Genomic DNA, 16,934 nt, shown 5'->3' with positions numbered 1-16,934 from the left:
TTAATTTAATGTTCATTGGAAATGTTCGCTTGGAAATGCTCATTTACGTATGAAAACATAAATAGAAAACGAGCATGTGCTGACACGAAAACATAGTATCGAAATATTTTATCATTAAGTATTTCAATTAATGTTACGTTGTTTCTACACTTAATAACATTTCAACATGTCTTATTATACGTAAAAGAAGAAAAAAACACATCTGCGCATTTTTTTTTTCGATTGCAAATGATGTCATGGTGGTCCGAACCTGACATCTTTGGTTTACTGTTTCTCGAAGATCTCCAAAGTTGCACTTAGAAAATTTTCCCCTCAAAACAACCGTAATCAATGCAATCATTCATTTTCAATAAAGTGTACGAAAAAAATGCAATACAGCAATTAATACTAATAAATATGAACATATATAAGTGCATCTTGAAAGGGAAAAACAGTTACCCCAGCCATAACTCAAAGCTGGGCCTTTATATTCTAGCGGCCCACGCGTTAACCATTAGAACACCGACACAATTTTTGCCAATGTTACTTTGTCCCTTCTATTGACAGTGCGAACAAGGGAAATTGGAACTAAAAGATGGCCTCAAATCTGGTCAAATAGATCGTAAAAGAATATGCATGTTATACACAGCATAATTATTTCAAGACCACGTCCCTGTCGGAGCACTTTCCACACTGTCGAAAGAAAAAAGCACGTAAAACTACATGACCACACCTAACCTGCACTAACCCATAGTTACTGATTTAAGATGATTTACGAAAAATGCAAAAAAGCAATTATTCATAACAAATATGAATATATAGAAATATATTTTGAAAGAAAACATCTTGTATCAGCCGAGATTCGCACCCGGGTTGTTTTACTCAACAAGGCATCACCTTACAGACTTACACACATCAGAGATTGCAAACTGGGTTCTGGAAGTTTTATTTATACGGTATGTGTGTTGCTTAACAACACTGCGACATGCCATTTGAGCATAGATTTCTGGTGCGTCCACCTCCTTCAAGAACTGGGACTCGTTGTGAAATCACTTTTTAAATCCTCGATTAATCCGAGATATATATGTTGGTGCAACAGTAAGTTTTAAAGATTGTTGATTAAGTCTTGTTTGATCTTGATCCACAGATCGATTGGTTTTTATGAAACTAGGAGAGGGAAAGCCGTAGACGCCTAAAGGCCGTAAATAAAATTCAAATTTCAAATGGAACCAGAGGTAACTTACTGACAGCTGCGAGTTTAATAGCTGTTTAACAACACGTCTGTTATCGTCAGTGTAGCTAAGTAGACAAGTTGTGAGACTCACTGTCAAGGTTCTTGGTTGGATTCCCAGCCTGAATTTGCAGTTATTTTTTCAAGGAATTAAGCATTGTAAATTATGTTCGTGAGATTATGTTCGCTACTGAAAGACATTTACCTCATAAGGGCAAAAAAGCCTGAGGAAGAGTGAGTGGCAGGGGGAAAGACGCAGGCTGTTTATCCATAAGCACTAACGTTTCCTTGTCTTCCGCTTTCTTCTTTCCGTCTTTCCTTCTTTGCCCTCTTTCCCTCTTGTTTTGCTCTTTCTATGCTTTTTCTGTCTCAGCAAGATGCGTATTATTATTTTCCTTTTCTTTACATTAATTTCTATATCTTAAAATTTTGACGTGAATGGAATTTCTGTCTATGTATGTCGTGTTTCTCTAAGTGATGCTTAACTACTAACTGTTTCTTGCTCCAAATGGAGAAATATCCTGATATATCATATTTTGGGGCATATTTGTGCTGTCATATTGATTGTCCAACTATCAGCTGTACAGTAAAAAAATTCTGAAACAATTCTCCCGAGGGAAAGAGTTATTTCTTATAACTCTAACTTCCACTTAATGATGTCGTTCGTTTTACTACTTCTCCATTTTACTTCCTTTGTTTTTGCATATCTTGGATTCGTTCCAGACCTTGAGAAAGCTTCAAAGGGAGTATGTCTTTCACTATCCCTGGTAATCTTTCCTTGAAACTGATTCAATTATGTTCATTCCTTCATCTAGCGAAAGAGCAGAACCCTCCAGACATTCAATCGAAGAAGGTAAGTCAGTGATGCTAGCTTTGATGAATCAAAGATTAACGAGGTTTTTCCTATTCTGAAGATTATTCTTTGCCTTCGAAACATATTAAGCTTCAGAATTATCGATATTTTTCTATGGCACTTCTTATTTCCTCATAATGATCGTGTGGCTAAAAACCAGGTTCCCTAGTGAGTGTAGGGGCGTCATTAGGAAGGTGCAAGGGGTACAGGTGCACCCTCTGTATGCATCTCTGCACTCCTATTCTAGTACGGAAGATAAAATTTAATTGATAAGTGAAGATCAAGAGTATCATATATTTTACTTTTGAAATGATAAGGCAACTTCCAAATCCTCGCATGAGAACAAAGGAATGTAACTCAAGAATGGGAACTTTGTATTCTTGGATTATGTATAAGCCATAACCCTTTCTTCTTATACATAATTCTGAAAGCCCCATTTGGTGTCATTTGAGAGTTAATGAACCTTACTTTGTCATGCCTTGACTTCTATTCAATAATGTTTTTACCATTTCATTAAAACAATGTTGCTTTCTTTTAACCGCTTACCGGTCTACATTTTTGCAGAGAAACGTCCCAAAAAAGTCATATTATTTTATTTCATATTTTAAATCTATCATAAATGCAACCTCTCTTGATCTATGTTAATTGTCATTCAGAACTAAATTTCGAAAGTTATAGCTCCTCAAAAAACTCCTTCTGGATTATCCCGAGTTATTTCGGATACAGTTCAAAATACAAGATACAGTATGTAAGAATACAATGAATTTGCGCTCTAAAGAATTTGCTCTATTCAGAAATATCTTACCTATTTATTACTGAACAGAAACAAAGCGAAAGTTCTGTGTAATAACAATATGGAGCTATCTAAAAAAAAAAAAAAAAGTTACGACATTTCTTCTGGATTATCCCGAATTATTTCGGGCACTGAAAAATAGAAAAAAAATGTAAAAATGAAATAAAATACACACTAAAAATATGCTATATTTATTCATATGCTGTTCCATATGTCATAATATAATGGCTATATTATCTTAATATATGCTATTTTCATTTAATAGAAGCAAATACAATATAGAAGTTCGTAGGAATTCAAACAAAGAAGTAAAGATAATTTTTGAATAACTACACCGGAGAACTGTTAACACTACCTCATGTTGACTTTCATTGTGCCAGTTCTTTAGTGTGTCGTCCTCAGCGTAATTTATAAATTGCGTTTACCTCCTTTACCCTCGAACAAATTGGAAATGTTAAAATATAAAAAAATATCTGTAGCGAATTCACTGTCACTACTACTATTTGTATTTACACTAACAACACTGAAATTTTCTGCTTCACCATTGCTCATTGTTTGCAAAATGTACTCAACAATGCAGTCGTAATATAAACACAATTCTTCAGAAAGAAAGAAAACAAACAAACTAGGGAACAGCTCCCTTGTAGCGATGATACCGAAAAATAATGAGATTTTATGGAAGTAATACACTGACCAGTGGCGTTAAATCAAAAAACCAAAACAAAAGATGATTGAGTCACGTGTAAATATTTGCTCCGTGTGCTTTTTTTTTTTTTTATCATGACGCAATATTTCGGGTTAATCAGACAAGAACGTAAAAAATATAATGAGCGTAATAACTCGGTTAATCCAGTTTTACATGTTATCCATAAACGTAAATATTGGGGTTAATCCGGGAAGCGGTTAAAAAAAGAACTTTATTTTATTTACACCAGTAAACGTACGAAAATAGACCTACGTTACTCTGGTTCTCATACAAAGAAAATATTGCTTAAGATCACATAAAAGGAAAGAAATCTGATGTAATGGTTTCTTTTGGACCTATTAAACTCTTTTGAGTGCTTCCCGGTGAAGTTGAAAAAAAAAAAAAGATCTATTCTCACCTTATTTCAAGCTCACCGAATTATTCGACGTTACGATTGTGCTTTTCCCTCTGTGATTTTTAGTCTCATAACAGCGATTTCGGAATGGTTGGTTTTTTGCGCCGGTGAAATTAATCGATTTTCTGTAGTCGGGGGTGTTAAGACACAGTGCAATCTAGTGTCATATTGACGATTAGGAACCAGTATGTTAACAACACTAAACCTCAAATTAAGGCTGGAAGATGGTTTTGGTACCAATTTATTCCTGAAAGATGCAGCTTTGCTGGTGTGCATTTTATGTATGCGGGAGGAGGGTAAATATCGTGTTTTTTTTTTGTTTTTTCAACAGTTTTTTGGGGGCCATTCCCCCTCTTGGGGGATAGATTCATAAAAATTGTACGTGAAGCAATGAAGTAGGTCACTACATGGTAATATCGTGAATTTGTATTTCTTGCTTATATGGGTAAGCAGGGAGGGGGCAAAGTTAGCCAATTTTTGTAGTTTAAGTTTTTTGACGTAAATTACATTTATTTTTAGAACAAGCGTCAATAGCTCAGTCGTTAATTAAGCTAGAAAGATGATTTGGTACCAAAGTATTTTTGAGGGATGAAGCTTTCCGGTAGTTGCATTTTATGTATATAGGGGGTACGTATGTACGGCCGAGAAAGGGAGGATGAAGTTTTTTTTTTAATTTTCATCAAATTTTTTTCATTAGGTTTTGGTGGGTATTCCTCCCCCCTTTGTGGTACATCCATAAAAATTGGTATGTGAAGCAATGAAGTAGTCCCCTACATGATAGTAACCTGTGTGTGTACTTGTTTATAGGGGAAGAGGGGGTCAAATTTGGTTAATTTACATTTATTTTCGGGACGGTCCCATATAACACAAGATATATTTCACTGAAGTGGTCTAGAAGCATAATTCTTGTTCGTATACATGATGTGTGCAGCAAAAATGATTTGCATATGGACATGGTACTATAGTGAGGGAGGGGAGAGAATGTCTAATTCAATGAATGTTTTTCTGCGCATATTTTTTAAAAAATATTTCCTACATAAAACGAATTCATTACGCAATGACAGCAATGGCTACCATTTCTTATATTATTGTCACAAGTATGTGGCCTACACATTAGCGTCATTTTTTCAGCGTAGGGTGACTGCAAGGGTTGCCAGGGCCCCGAAAAGTTAATATTTTCATATTTTTAATGACTTTTTTATGTCTGTTCTTTTTCTACGAATACGGCGGGAATTTCACGGATTTTACCCCGTTGTAATTTGTGGTCTATAAGCTTTCCAATGGTGTATAACTCATGACTGTGATAATTAGGGGGGTCACAAGAGCCCCGAACGTGAGAGTCTACCATTTTGTTAAAATCCCTGGCGGGTGTCTAGAGTTGTGTTGTTATGCCGTAGACACTAATCATTATTAGCTACCCATGTTGCAGATAGATATGTATCTTGAAAACTGTTTAGTTAAAATGTCATTTGCTCCTTGTAGGCTAGTCACTGCTCTTTTCTATGAGTTGTATTGTATTTGTCAGAGCATTTCTTCTAGCTTATGATGTGAGAACTGTTCATTATTATGAAAATGATAGTGATCAAAAAATACCCAAGTTTTGAATTTGTGAATTTGGATCTTAGAATAGTGTATAGGGTGTTTAACCTCCGTTATTCTTAGAAATTAAGAAATATTCAAATACTTAACTTGAATTTCTGTTGGTTTAGTTAGTTTAGTTCAATTTCGTTCAGTAATTGCTGTTATAAGAAGAATATAACTCTGCTTGTAATTTACTCCGTGCACAAATCCTGCGGAGGATGGGTTGTTTGTTAGAAAATTAAATTAGCTTCTTTAATGTGATATTTTAGTTAGTTGTTTTAAACATGTCGAACCAGCATCGAAAAAAAAACACGTTTAAAACAATTTGTTTAAAACGTTTAAAACAAACTGAATAAAACAACAGCCCTCGTTTTAAACGTGTTTTAAACACTTGTTTTAAACATATCAACCCTGGCTATGGACCTTTAAAGTTAATTTTTTCTTGTTTTGGGCAACCTATAACTCCGAAAGGAAGCATTTGTGCACCCAGGATGGTCTATACTTTTTGTCTTATCTTGGTGTCAGGAATCACCTCCCAAACGTTGTCGGTGCTATTTTGAGATACCCTGCGCTATATATATAAAATGTATAGCTGAAAAAAAAAATCAGTTTGGACTACAAATAGCTCAAAACCGCTATCTTTCGAGCACAACCTCACTACTTTTTAAGCATGAGATCTGGCAACACTGTACGGTGATTGCTATCAGTAGCTGAAGTTTCTTCCTGCCTATCTGTGCTCATATAAACCGTGCGTTGAATCTTCCAGTGCCAAAAGAAAGTTTGTAAAACTTCTCTACAAATTTATTTTGTGTTTATGTCTGTCTCACTCTGTCTCTCTCTCTCTCTCTCTCTCTCTCTCTCTCTCTCTCTCTCTATATATATATATATATATATATATATATATATATATATATATATATATATATATATATATATATATGTGTGTGTGTGTGTGTAAAAATTAAGAATGTGTAGTACTCAGAAACGAAATGTTTCTATTTTTTTCTAGAAAGTATCTGTAAAACAAATTAGGTAAGTGAACTTCAAAGTGTCAAGAGATATTTTCATGACGATATAATAGAAGATAGTAGCAGTTCGTATAATGAGGAAGGTGATTGTCAATTTCCTTCTGATATCACGAAATCCATTTCAGATGGGTCTCAGCAACCAACCAGTCTTAAGTGAATGTCCGAAGAGAGAATTCGGACAGAAGAAACGAAGTTTAGAAGCGGAATTATTTGGTTGGAGTATAGCATTATTAAAGATTCTGCTTACTGTTCGCTTGTCTTTTATTACTGTCCGATACTAACCGATGTTCATCGATAGCAACAGATCTGATACATGTCAATTAGAAGAAAACTCTTTCTGCTGATTCGGGGATCCAAAAACACGCTGACGTTCACAAGAAAAACTGTGCGAGTAAGGAAGAATACAGGCGGATAAAGCAACCGGATACACATACAACAATATCAATTTTGTTAAGTAAAACATGTACTAGTGAAGTACAGAAAAATCGAAAGTACATTCAGCAAATAACTGAAATACTCAAGTTTACTATGGTACAGAGGCTTACACAGAGAGACTATAATCAATCGGAAGAAACTGAAAACCGTGTTAATTTTTTTTAGAACCTTTAGAAATTGTTTCAAAAAGTAACCCCGTTGTGAAGAAAAGAGTGATGAGTCTCCAACATGCGAAATATATACACATCTATCTATTCAAAACGATGTTTTAGATATTCTGCAAATAAGACTTGAGGGTAATAGCAAAAGAGGCACATAAACGAATTTCTTTCGCTCTGATAGTTGACAAGACCAAAGATATAAGTAAATCCGAACGATTAGGAGCTGTTTTTCGTTTCTACTTCCATGGTAATATTTATGAAAGGCTTTTATGCTTGTCGTCAGTTGTTTTCTGAGAATCAAGTTCTCTACTTTCATACACAAAAGAAAATTTATGTGAATGTGGCATAAATAAGCAAAATTCTATTGCACGTACTTACGATGGTGCTAGTGTCATGAAGGGGTCAATCAATGGTGTACGGTCTCTTTTTAGGATAGAAGTTCCTCAAGCGATATAGAGTTATACTCTCTGCCAAATCATTACATGACGTTGTTATAGTTGATGTATGTAAAGTTGTGTGTACACGAGCAAAAGTGCATTCACACTTCCAATTTTCATATCCTGCAACGTTAGACAACCAACAATACTGTTAATGTTGGTTGGTTGAGAACTACATAAGGCGTTCTACAAGTACTATAGTTTATTTGAAAAATGTCAGTGTAGCAAGCAGCAAAAATAGAAAAAAAAAATGTTTTGAACGAATAAAAAAATGGATAGAAGACACCATTTAGTATCTACAGAGCGATTGATATCATCACAAAGTTACAAAGGAATCTTATTTAACATTATACATACCAAAGAAAAATCAATGTTGGTCAAACATTCATTTTATTTCACAAGTTACAGTATTTTGTAAAATCTCTGAATGTTTTACATTATTCGTTTCAACGTTACCTTCACTTTTCTTAGTTATCAGTTTTAATATTTCTACCAAAACTTTATGAAAAAAGAAACAGGTCAAACGAGGTCATTTGATTCTCATCTTTGTTTTGCGAATATTTTTTTTATCAGCAAAACTATCGAAGTTTATATTTTCTTAAAAATGTATTATTATTATTATTTTTCATTTACACATTAAAGCTAACAAGAATGTTTTCTGATATAATATTATTGGTTTCCAGCATGTTCGGAAAATGAAAAGAAAAAAGAAAAACAAAAAGAGAAAGAAAAAAGACAATAATAAAGAAAACACAAGATGTGCAATGTGTGTCAGTTCAATTTGCGGAAACCATTGCATGAATAGAAACATGCCATATATTTCAAATATGACAAATATTCATGTTTGTGCACATATAACATGAATTTGTGTAATTTAATTACCAATTAATAATACAAACATGTTTTATTAGAACCAATAATACAATATCAAAGAATACGAGTTCTTCCTTGTAATACGCCGTAATATATCATTTACTACCACTTGCTATATTTTAAGTAATCGAGAACTCTAATTTCGTAAAGCAGAATAAACAAAAATGTACCGAAACATAATCAAATATGAATAACGATGAATGTTTCTGATAACATTTCAATAGGAGATATCTCCACTAACACTTTCTCTCGGTTAATATGGGCATGATTCTTGCATTTCATCTCTAGATGGAGAACTTTGAGCAAAGGGAAGGTATCATACAACTTGCAAGAACAAATTAAAAGTATTATATTGAAGTACAGTGGATTTGAACTCACGACCAGAGGCTTTCTAGACCACTGTTTATAACAAATAGAGTATTCTTTCATACTGCCGAAGTCTTCTAACTTGAGCGTTATGTTCATCAAATGATAGGAGAAGAGAGAAGGGACGAAAAAACAAGTTTGAATTAAAAAGAAAAATATCTAAAGGAAGTGCCTTATATTAATACATTACTATCTGTTATAAAGATTTTTGTCGCGAGTCTACATTGTTTAATCCTTCCTGGAATCAGCGGCGAAAGTCTATCCTCAACATTGAAGGGGGGGGGGGGTAGACCGTTCCCATAATCTTTTTTAAGCGATGTCCGAAATATTTATGAAGTTGAAAAACACTGTTGTGGAGGATCAGGCGAGCAGAGATGTCTTCAACATTGGGAGGCGGGCAGATTTGAGGCTTATTCTGAGGGGACGTCAATTTCTTCTCATGTTCCTTTGTGGCAGTCGAACAAAAACTATTACATTTCTCCTCAAAAAACACATTGCAAGTGGATTATTGCACTGGATTATTGCACTTTGTATACACACGAGCAAAAGTGTATTCACACTTCCAATTAATACGTGATAGAATTCTAGCTGATGAACTATCATCTGGTAATAAAGGTAACATAACTAAATAAAACATGGTAAGAAAATGCATATTATTTATTTGTAGTTACATTCAGCCACAACATAAGGCTCACATTCTTAAAGAAGTCCACTATTTTGCAAGGTAACAAGACTGGCCAGGGCATTTGTAAATCCTGAATTGTAGCCACAAGCTACTTCATTGTGGACATAGTCATCTCTTATATCTTCATATTCGTCATTTACATTAGGACCACCAACTAAAGCACCATAGAGAATATGTCCATTAGGTTCAGGACTACACAGTTGCTTCGTGTCGCAAGGATTTGGGAGATCTGGACAAGAGCTGAAAATTTAATGACAAAGAAAGTAAGATTAACTAATTTAGCATTCAAATCACCTACATTGCAATCACAAGATATAGATGGAGCATATAAAGAAACTTATTATTATCAAGTAACTTAGGTACATACTGTTACCGTTCTTAAAGTTCAGTTAATCAGTTATACATAGCTTGTTCATTTGTCAGCTCTGCAATGTACAATTTTTAATAAACAGAATGTTATCATATACAAGAGTTACGTTTGCAATGTTACAAATTGCGATCAATTTAGATAGGAAGATGTGATTTAGCTTTAACCACTGCTAGGTGAAAAATCTCAACTTCCTCATATTAAAATTGGATATGCAGTTTTCTTTAAGACAGTAGATCCTTTTTTATCGCTGCTTATCATGATGTTCAGTGAAGTAAAAGAGTAGATTCCGAAAATCCGGTTTCCATAAATCCAATAAGTTTAATCTTTTAATTTAAATTTTGTCCTTCGTATAAATCCCACATGAATTAAATATTAATGATAGACAAGGAAGTTTCGGAATATGCTTTGCAGCATTCTATTTTTTACTGGATGTGATCATTTTAATATCTTGAATCCTAAGGCGTCGCTGTTTAATTCTCGAGTAGAAGATAGAAAGTTGTATTTATTATAATATGAATATCTTCAAGCTTTTAATTTATTCTCGTTTTGATTTTTGATTTGAACTTTCATCTATTATTTTGTCGTTGTTAGTTAATAATCGCTATTAATAAAAAAAGACAGTCTGAAACTGCTGCAATTGTAGTTTCTACCTTGTATCCAAGTGGGGCTGGATTAATCTTGTTAGAAATTTTTAAAATATGTGAGAAGATAAGGGTACCTACACTTTTTATTTCTCTGGAAAAATACTTAATATTGTAGACTATTAACCTGAAAAGTTCTTAACAGTCCAATATTAAGCATGCACAGAGACAGCATATACGCTGTTACTTTCAATTTGCAGCTGAAAGTATATTAAAATTACATTGGTAAGTTATGTTATTACTTGTGGAAACTTTTTTCCACATTTTATTAAAAATATTTTGATAAGTGGGAACCTATTATATATATTACCCGGATAAGATAACTATGTTCAGCGCCATAGGTGGAATTTCTCTGAAACCCTGCCTTCGAATATTCGTCTCGATAACCGTAGTCATTCGAAGGCAATAGATGAAAACGGGCAGAGCCTTGTAATCTTCCTTCTTATGTAAAGCACTGAAAGTTAAAAGTTATGTTGTGAATCTATATTGTAATCAAAAAGGGTTGTCTTTTCCTAGTCTATTAAGTGGTGTAATTTATCGGAAAGTGGTGTTATAGTGTTAAATATGATTTAAAACTAATTTGTGGTGCATACAATACGGAAAAAGAAAAGAGGGGTGAATGAGGTGCGTTATCAGAAATATTTTAGATGAGTTGTGACTTTTGTGTTGTATTCTTATAGCTTTGGTAACTTATTTGACGAATTGTGCTATTTAAGGGTATAATTCAGAATATTAATCTTGTAACAATTAATAACTTTGAAAATTAAGGTAATGATTTATTATATGAACGTGAAAGACTAACTGTAATATTTGACTACAATTTCTCACTTCCAGTTAAATTTCAAGTTAAATTTTGGCCTTAATAGTTCATGTTAATTGAACGCGAGTGATTAATGAAAGAAAAGATACGTACTGTTAAATATTTATTCTCCATTCTTGTTGAAATTTGTCGTTATTTCAAAATAATTGTTATAAAGAGTTTAAAAATATACATATTAACTTTCATTTTAAGTATCCTAGAATACCAATTGTAATTCACAATTAGAGGTTTTCGTCTTTCAGCATATAATTTCAGGATTTTGGAAGTCATACGATTTAAATTGAATCTATATTTTGATATTAGCTTATAGTATTTTATTTTCCATAATTTTTCTAAGAAGACTCAATAAATGTCTAGTCTTGTTTAATAAAATCTTGTCATGATCTATAAGATAAGCAGCCCATCAAGGAGCTTAAACAGAGCTAAATAAGGTGACAATTTAAAAACAGTTTTAATAATACATTCCTTTTCTGTTAGCTATGCAGAATGAGTTTGGATGTAACTTACGCTGGTCTATGATGATAGTGAGTTGGTGGATTTTCTCCATATCCAACCACGTAGCTTCTTCCTCCATCTCCTAGAGCGTAGTCAATTTGTTGTTTAGCAAATTGTCTGTACACATCTGGACTTATTCCAAGGTTGGCTACCTACAATGACATTGAAATGTACGTATAAATATCGCTGTGCGGGAAGGATAAAGGTATTTGTTTTGGTAGTAATAAAAAAATAAGATGGACTTATCTCTATAAGAAGTGTGTTTTACAAATTTACAGTAAGATGTTCGTTTTTCCTAAATCTAAAAATGTATGTTGTATGATAATCATGCCACCTATCCTAAAATGTATAGTAATCAAGCATTTCATTATGACTCTAGTAAGACCACAGTACACAGTTTTGATTAATGAGATATAACCAGAATTATAATTAGGTTATAAACTTTAATTTTTTTACAAAAAATAATATAGGCCAAAGGTAAGACATATACCAATCAATGGATCACGTCGAGATGAACAAAGTGACATGATTGAATGCACATTCTCATGCGTAGTTTTCGAGAAAATGGAATGACACAAATTTTTATGGGACCAAACTGTGTATATTTTATTCCTTACCAATAGTCTGTTGTGATGGAATAGGTTTTTAAATTATTAATTTATTTAATATATAAGAAAAACGATTGTAATATTTGTCACCAAGAATATTAGTAGTGATAGCAGGATGAGCTGATTTCCCCCTAAAAGTGATATCATGTTCCGTGAAATGACAAAGGGAGAAACACAATTATTGTATTATGCGTTACTTACTTCTAAACAAACGAAAGCAGCAGAAGCAGCAAGGTGTAGAGATCCCCATTCAGCTATGAAGACCATTCCCTTTGGAGTTCTCTGTTGCTCGTTCACCATGTAATCACAAAATTCTTGTGATCTGTTTAAATACCTCTCTTCTCCAGTTATTTGGGCTAAAAGAACCTTAAAAGACAATTCGCATAGATTATAACTTTTTAATTAAACACACATATATCTTCATAATATTCAAGTAATAATACCTAATCAACTTTAGGCCAGTGAATGTTTTCTCTCCTTTTCTGTCATGTTAATTATTGTAATTCAATTAGTCTACACTAAAAGTATTTAATATTCTGAATTCTATAGAAAAAGTGCAATGGACATTCACCATTCTGATCTGATTGCTAAGGTACAAAACAATGATGTTTGATTGAATGTCAGTAAAATTCCGCTTATCTCATTGTTGAGAATTTTATTCGAATTAAAAATGTTTTTATAATTTACCTTAAAACAACAATATACATTCTTTCCATATTTTCGTCTGTTGGAGTAGAATGTGTACAAATCATTTACATTATTGATTTATGAACGAGTTAGTGCCTATTATGATTTAAGAAAATAATTAAGTAATTCTATACTATCCGGAAAATACTATCCACAAAAGAAAACCTTAAAAGTTGTTTCTGTCATGTGCTAAAGCAATGTAGTCAGAATTTCATAATGCCTAGGGGTCAGATGTCCTGCTTTTGGCCGGACAGTCCTGCTTTTGGAGGTTCTGTCCCGGGCCCGGCTTAGTAGTCGAGCCGGACACCCATTTGTCCTGCTTTTCAGTTTTCTCATTATAAATGTTTAACTTTCCATTACTTGATGGCCCCAGTTTCAAACATTTCACAATTTGCATATTATTACCAGTAAATTTTTAAGTTATAAAGTAAGAAAAGTTCGGAGCTCCACAATTTGGTACAAAAACGGAAGTGTAATTTCAGTGAAACAAGTTTACATATGAGACTATTGTTGTTTTCGCTTGAAAATCCCAAATGTTCTTTTGAAGATTTCATTAGTTCTGTTGAGGCGTATTGACATGGATGGATTTTATGAAGAGTTCAAGATGTTTCAAGAAGTAGCAGCCTCATATATGTTCATGAACTGAAGAACCATTGAAGAAGGGTATTTAAAACTTCGAACGTGCGAAAACACCAAGCGAAAAAGGTTTTCAGAATTTGAAGAAAACCTGTTCATTTATTATTTCCATACAAATTAGTAATACTTACTGTGAACGGGTATTTTCATTAATGAATGCTACTTGGACAAAACAACATAACCGACATAATATCTCCACAGTGATCCGATCTTAGATTGTTTCAACTTTAAAGAAAAAGTAAGAATGGAACGTGTGGTGACATATTGAAAGAATTCTTGTAAAAGAAGCGTTCATTGCAAGCCGCTCGAGGAGTAGAAAAATATGAACGAAGTATGAATTTTAACATGTAAATGTAGTTTTCCTAGCTTGAGCGAAAAATGTCTAAATGCAAATAATGGATTGAATTGTCATATGTGGGGAAAAGGTTTACAAATTCATAAACTCCAGCTTTCTAAGTCAATGTGTCCATCTTTTTAATCATTGTCTTCTGGCCACCCTAATAATGCCTGTGTAAAAGTTTTATAATGTCACAGTTCGCGATGGAGATCCATATCGTACTCCACGTATCGCATGCACGCATTAGACAAATTTTGCAAATAACAATTGAAGAATTTAATGAAAAAAAAAATGTAAATCTGAAAAATGATCTACATATGAGACGCTCGGTGCACAAGGGATTCAAATCCAATTTTGGTCATTTAAAGATCTCTACCTGAAGATCCTTTTAGTACTCAAAAGATTCATATGCAGATATTGTAAGCAACTTATAATGAAAAGAGAGTGTTCACTTTCCATGTATTTAAACTGAACATACGGAACATTTATGTCTCTCTTTCCCATAACTTTGGTAATTGGACTTGAATAGCTTGTGCTCTGAATGCCTCATAGATTCTTGATATACGAGATTCTCCTACTTTAAGTTATTAGTTGAGACAAAGCTTTTTCGCAAATGCGCCATGAGCGATCGATAAAAAGAAAGTGTGTATGTTTGAGGAAACCTCAAACTTTTCGTTTCAGCGCCAGAAACCACATCTATATTATCGCAAATTTTTGCGAAATTCGGTTATAAATGCGAATAAAAGCGAAAAAATGGAATTCTTGCTAATAATAACTAAAAAGCGCATTTCCAATATTACGTATTTAACTTAAAAATCGTTGCATGTTACCGAAAATCCATAAAATCCATAAGTTTGCATGGCGTGATGTCATTTTCTGGGATTTTCAACGCCTGTTTGTGCGTCGCTAAGGCCAGCCGGGACCCTTATGCTATTGAAACGTGATATTTCGAATTTTCGGTAGTTCATAACTCTGAAAGGAGACGTTTTTCGACCCATGTTTATTAGAACTCTTTTTCTTTCATCTCATATAAGGAACCATCTTCCAAAGTGATGGAGTTACCTACTACCCTGTATACTTGATGTAAAACTTTAAAATATTATATACCTAAAGCTCAGACATATTAATAATAATAAAAACATTGGAAGCAAAGTCTCTTTAAAGAATTTGTTGATATATAGATATTCTGTACACATCTTACCTGTATACCATTGACTTTGTTGTCAGTGCCAAGTACGCCTGGCCTATAATCTAATTCATATTCGTCATACAGCTGTTGAGCTGTGTCTAAGTAGGTCTCGTTATTAATGGCTTTATAAAGCCAAATAGCTCCCCACACAAGCTCATCTTCGAAACCAGATGATCTGTAAATGAAATTATATTAATATTAGTATGTATGGTCTGGATAGTTAGGGACAACTGTTGTCAGTACCGATGTCTCCAGAGAGCGAACCAGATATGCACGTCGATAAATTAGTGACATGATTGACATGATGAATTGTATGTTGCTAACATTTTGTATTCTTGTTATTAGTAACTAATAATTGGACTCTTGTCTGTTCCAGCTTTCACCATATATTGCTGGCTCTTCTTATATTATAGTTTTATACAGAATTTGTTACATTTTCTTTAATCTACACTATGATCAAGTGTAGATTACCTTTATAGAATAACTTTTATACGAAGATGGTTTTGCCTTTAATCATTGAGAGCGTCTATTTTACTGTAATTGTGTTTCCTTATAACTTTGGAAACACATAATCCAATATTAGTGTAAATTATTCGTTTCGTTCGAGCCTTCGGCTTGCTATATGATCAAAATGTGACACATGAAAATAGGTGCGAATCTAAGTAATACATTAAATATTAGTTTTGCCCTGATCCATGGACAAAATGAGAGTGGCTGTAATAGCTAAACCACAAGTACCAAAATCTTGTTATTAGGTGGCTAAACAAGTGGTTCCACAAATATAATATTAATGCACAAATTTAAATATAGTTACGACCTTTGTCTTAGTTTGCAATAGTTAAATTGAAACTATACAGTTTTCTAAGCTGCAATTAATGTTCACATTAGTTCTAAATCGACCAATTTCCTGCATAATTTAACATTCCGTAATGCAAATAGCGAGCGACATCTATTACCAGGACTTTATAATGTTAGGATTATTGTGACGTACACACTGAGAAGTTTCCGTCTATTATTAGGATGATGTTTTAAGGTAACTCATCCAAAGCGTTTATCCTTGGTTAAGTGTTCTGAGTGCTCTAAAAGTCCATCATTGTATATCCCCTCATTGATGAGTTGAGGAAATGGAGAATGGATGGTAGTTTACTTCACTTTGAAAAATACCTTAATTATGATAGATTGGAATTTACTAGAAAAAAGAATTACGACTAGAATACAGTGGCAAATTATGAAAAATTGTATAGACACAAAACTACACACACACACACACACACACACACACACACACACACACACACACATATATATATATATATATATATATATATATATATATATATATATATATATATATATATATATATATATATATATTTAACATTCCTACAGGGCGTGTGGGAGAATAATGGCTCTTCGGACATTCGGGAAATCTAGACTTTGGAGATGTGATATTAGTCCATGTATTAAAAGCAACTAATTATGAAATTTTATACTCAAAGAAAAAGATTAAATATATTTATAGCAAACAATATTGAAAATTCGAAACATAAAATTATGAATTATCAGGGATCATCAGTGATGGCTTTTACATAGGGTGATCCGGGCAACTATCTGGGGTCCCGCACTTCA

The 16,934-nt window shown here is 33.3% G+C and overlaps 1 protein-coding gene across 1 annotated transcript in view; it reads right to left on the bottom strand.

Annotated features, from left to right (window-relative positions):
• Nucleotides 1–9,531: 9,531 nt before the first annotated feature.
• Nucleotides 9,532–16,934, bottom strand: part of LOC145679477 (uncharacterized) — a 50,211-nt gene continuing 42,808 nt past the window's right edge. Inside the window, exons 7-10 of the mRNA XM_081750056.1 lie at nucleotides 15,318–15,480; nucleotides 12,658–12,822; nucleotides 11,861–12,000; nucleotides 9,532–9,762 (exon numbers count right to left, since the gene is read on the bottom strand). Of these exons, the coding sequence (XP_081606182.1) occupies nucleotides 9,537–9,762; nucleotides 11,861–12,000; nucleotides 12,658–12,822; nucleotides 15,318–15,480 (694 nt within the window). The 3' untranslated portion in view covers nucleotides 9,532–9,536. The remainder of the gene's footprint in view (nucleotides 9,763–11,860; nucleotides 12,001–12,657; nucleotides 12,823–15,317; nucleotides 15,481–16,934) is intronic.

Source organism: Thermobia domestica, chromosome 2, assembly GCF_964235325.1.
Source record: "Thermobia domestica chromosome 2, izTheDome1.hap1.1, whole genome shotgun sequence".
NCBI classification, from domain to species: Eukaryota; Metazoa; Arthropoda; class Insecta; order Zygentoma; family Lepismatidae; genus Thermobia; species Thermobia domestica.
Note: the sequence above shows the minus strand (reverse complement) of the source record. Positions and strands in the feature narration are given on the sequence as shown.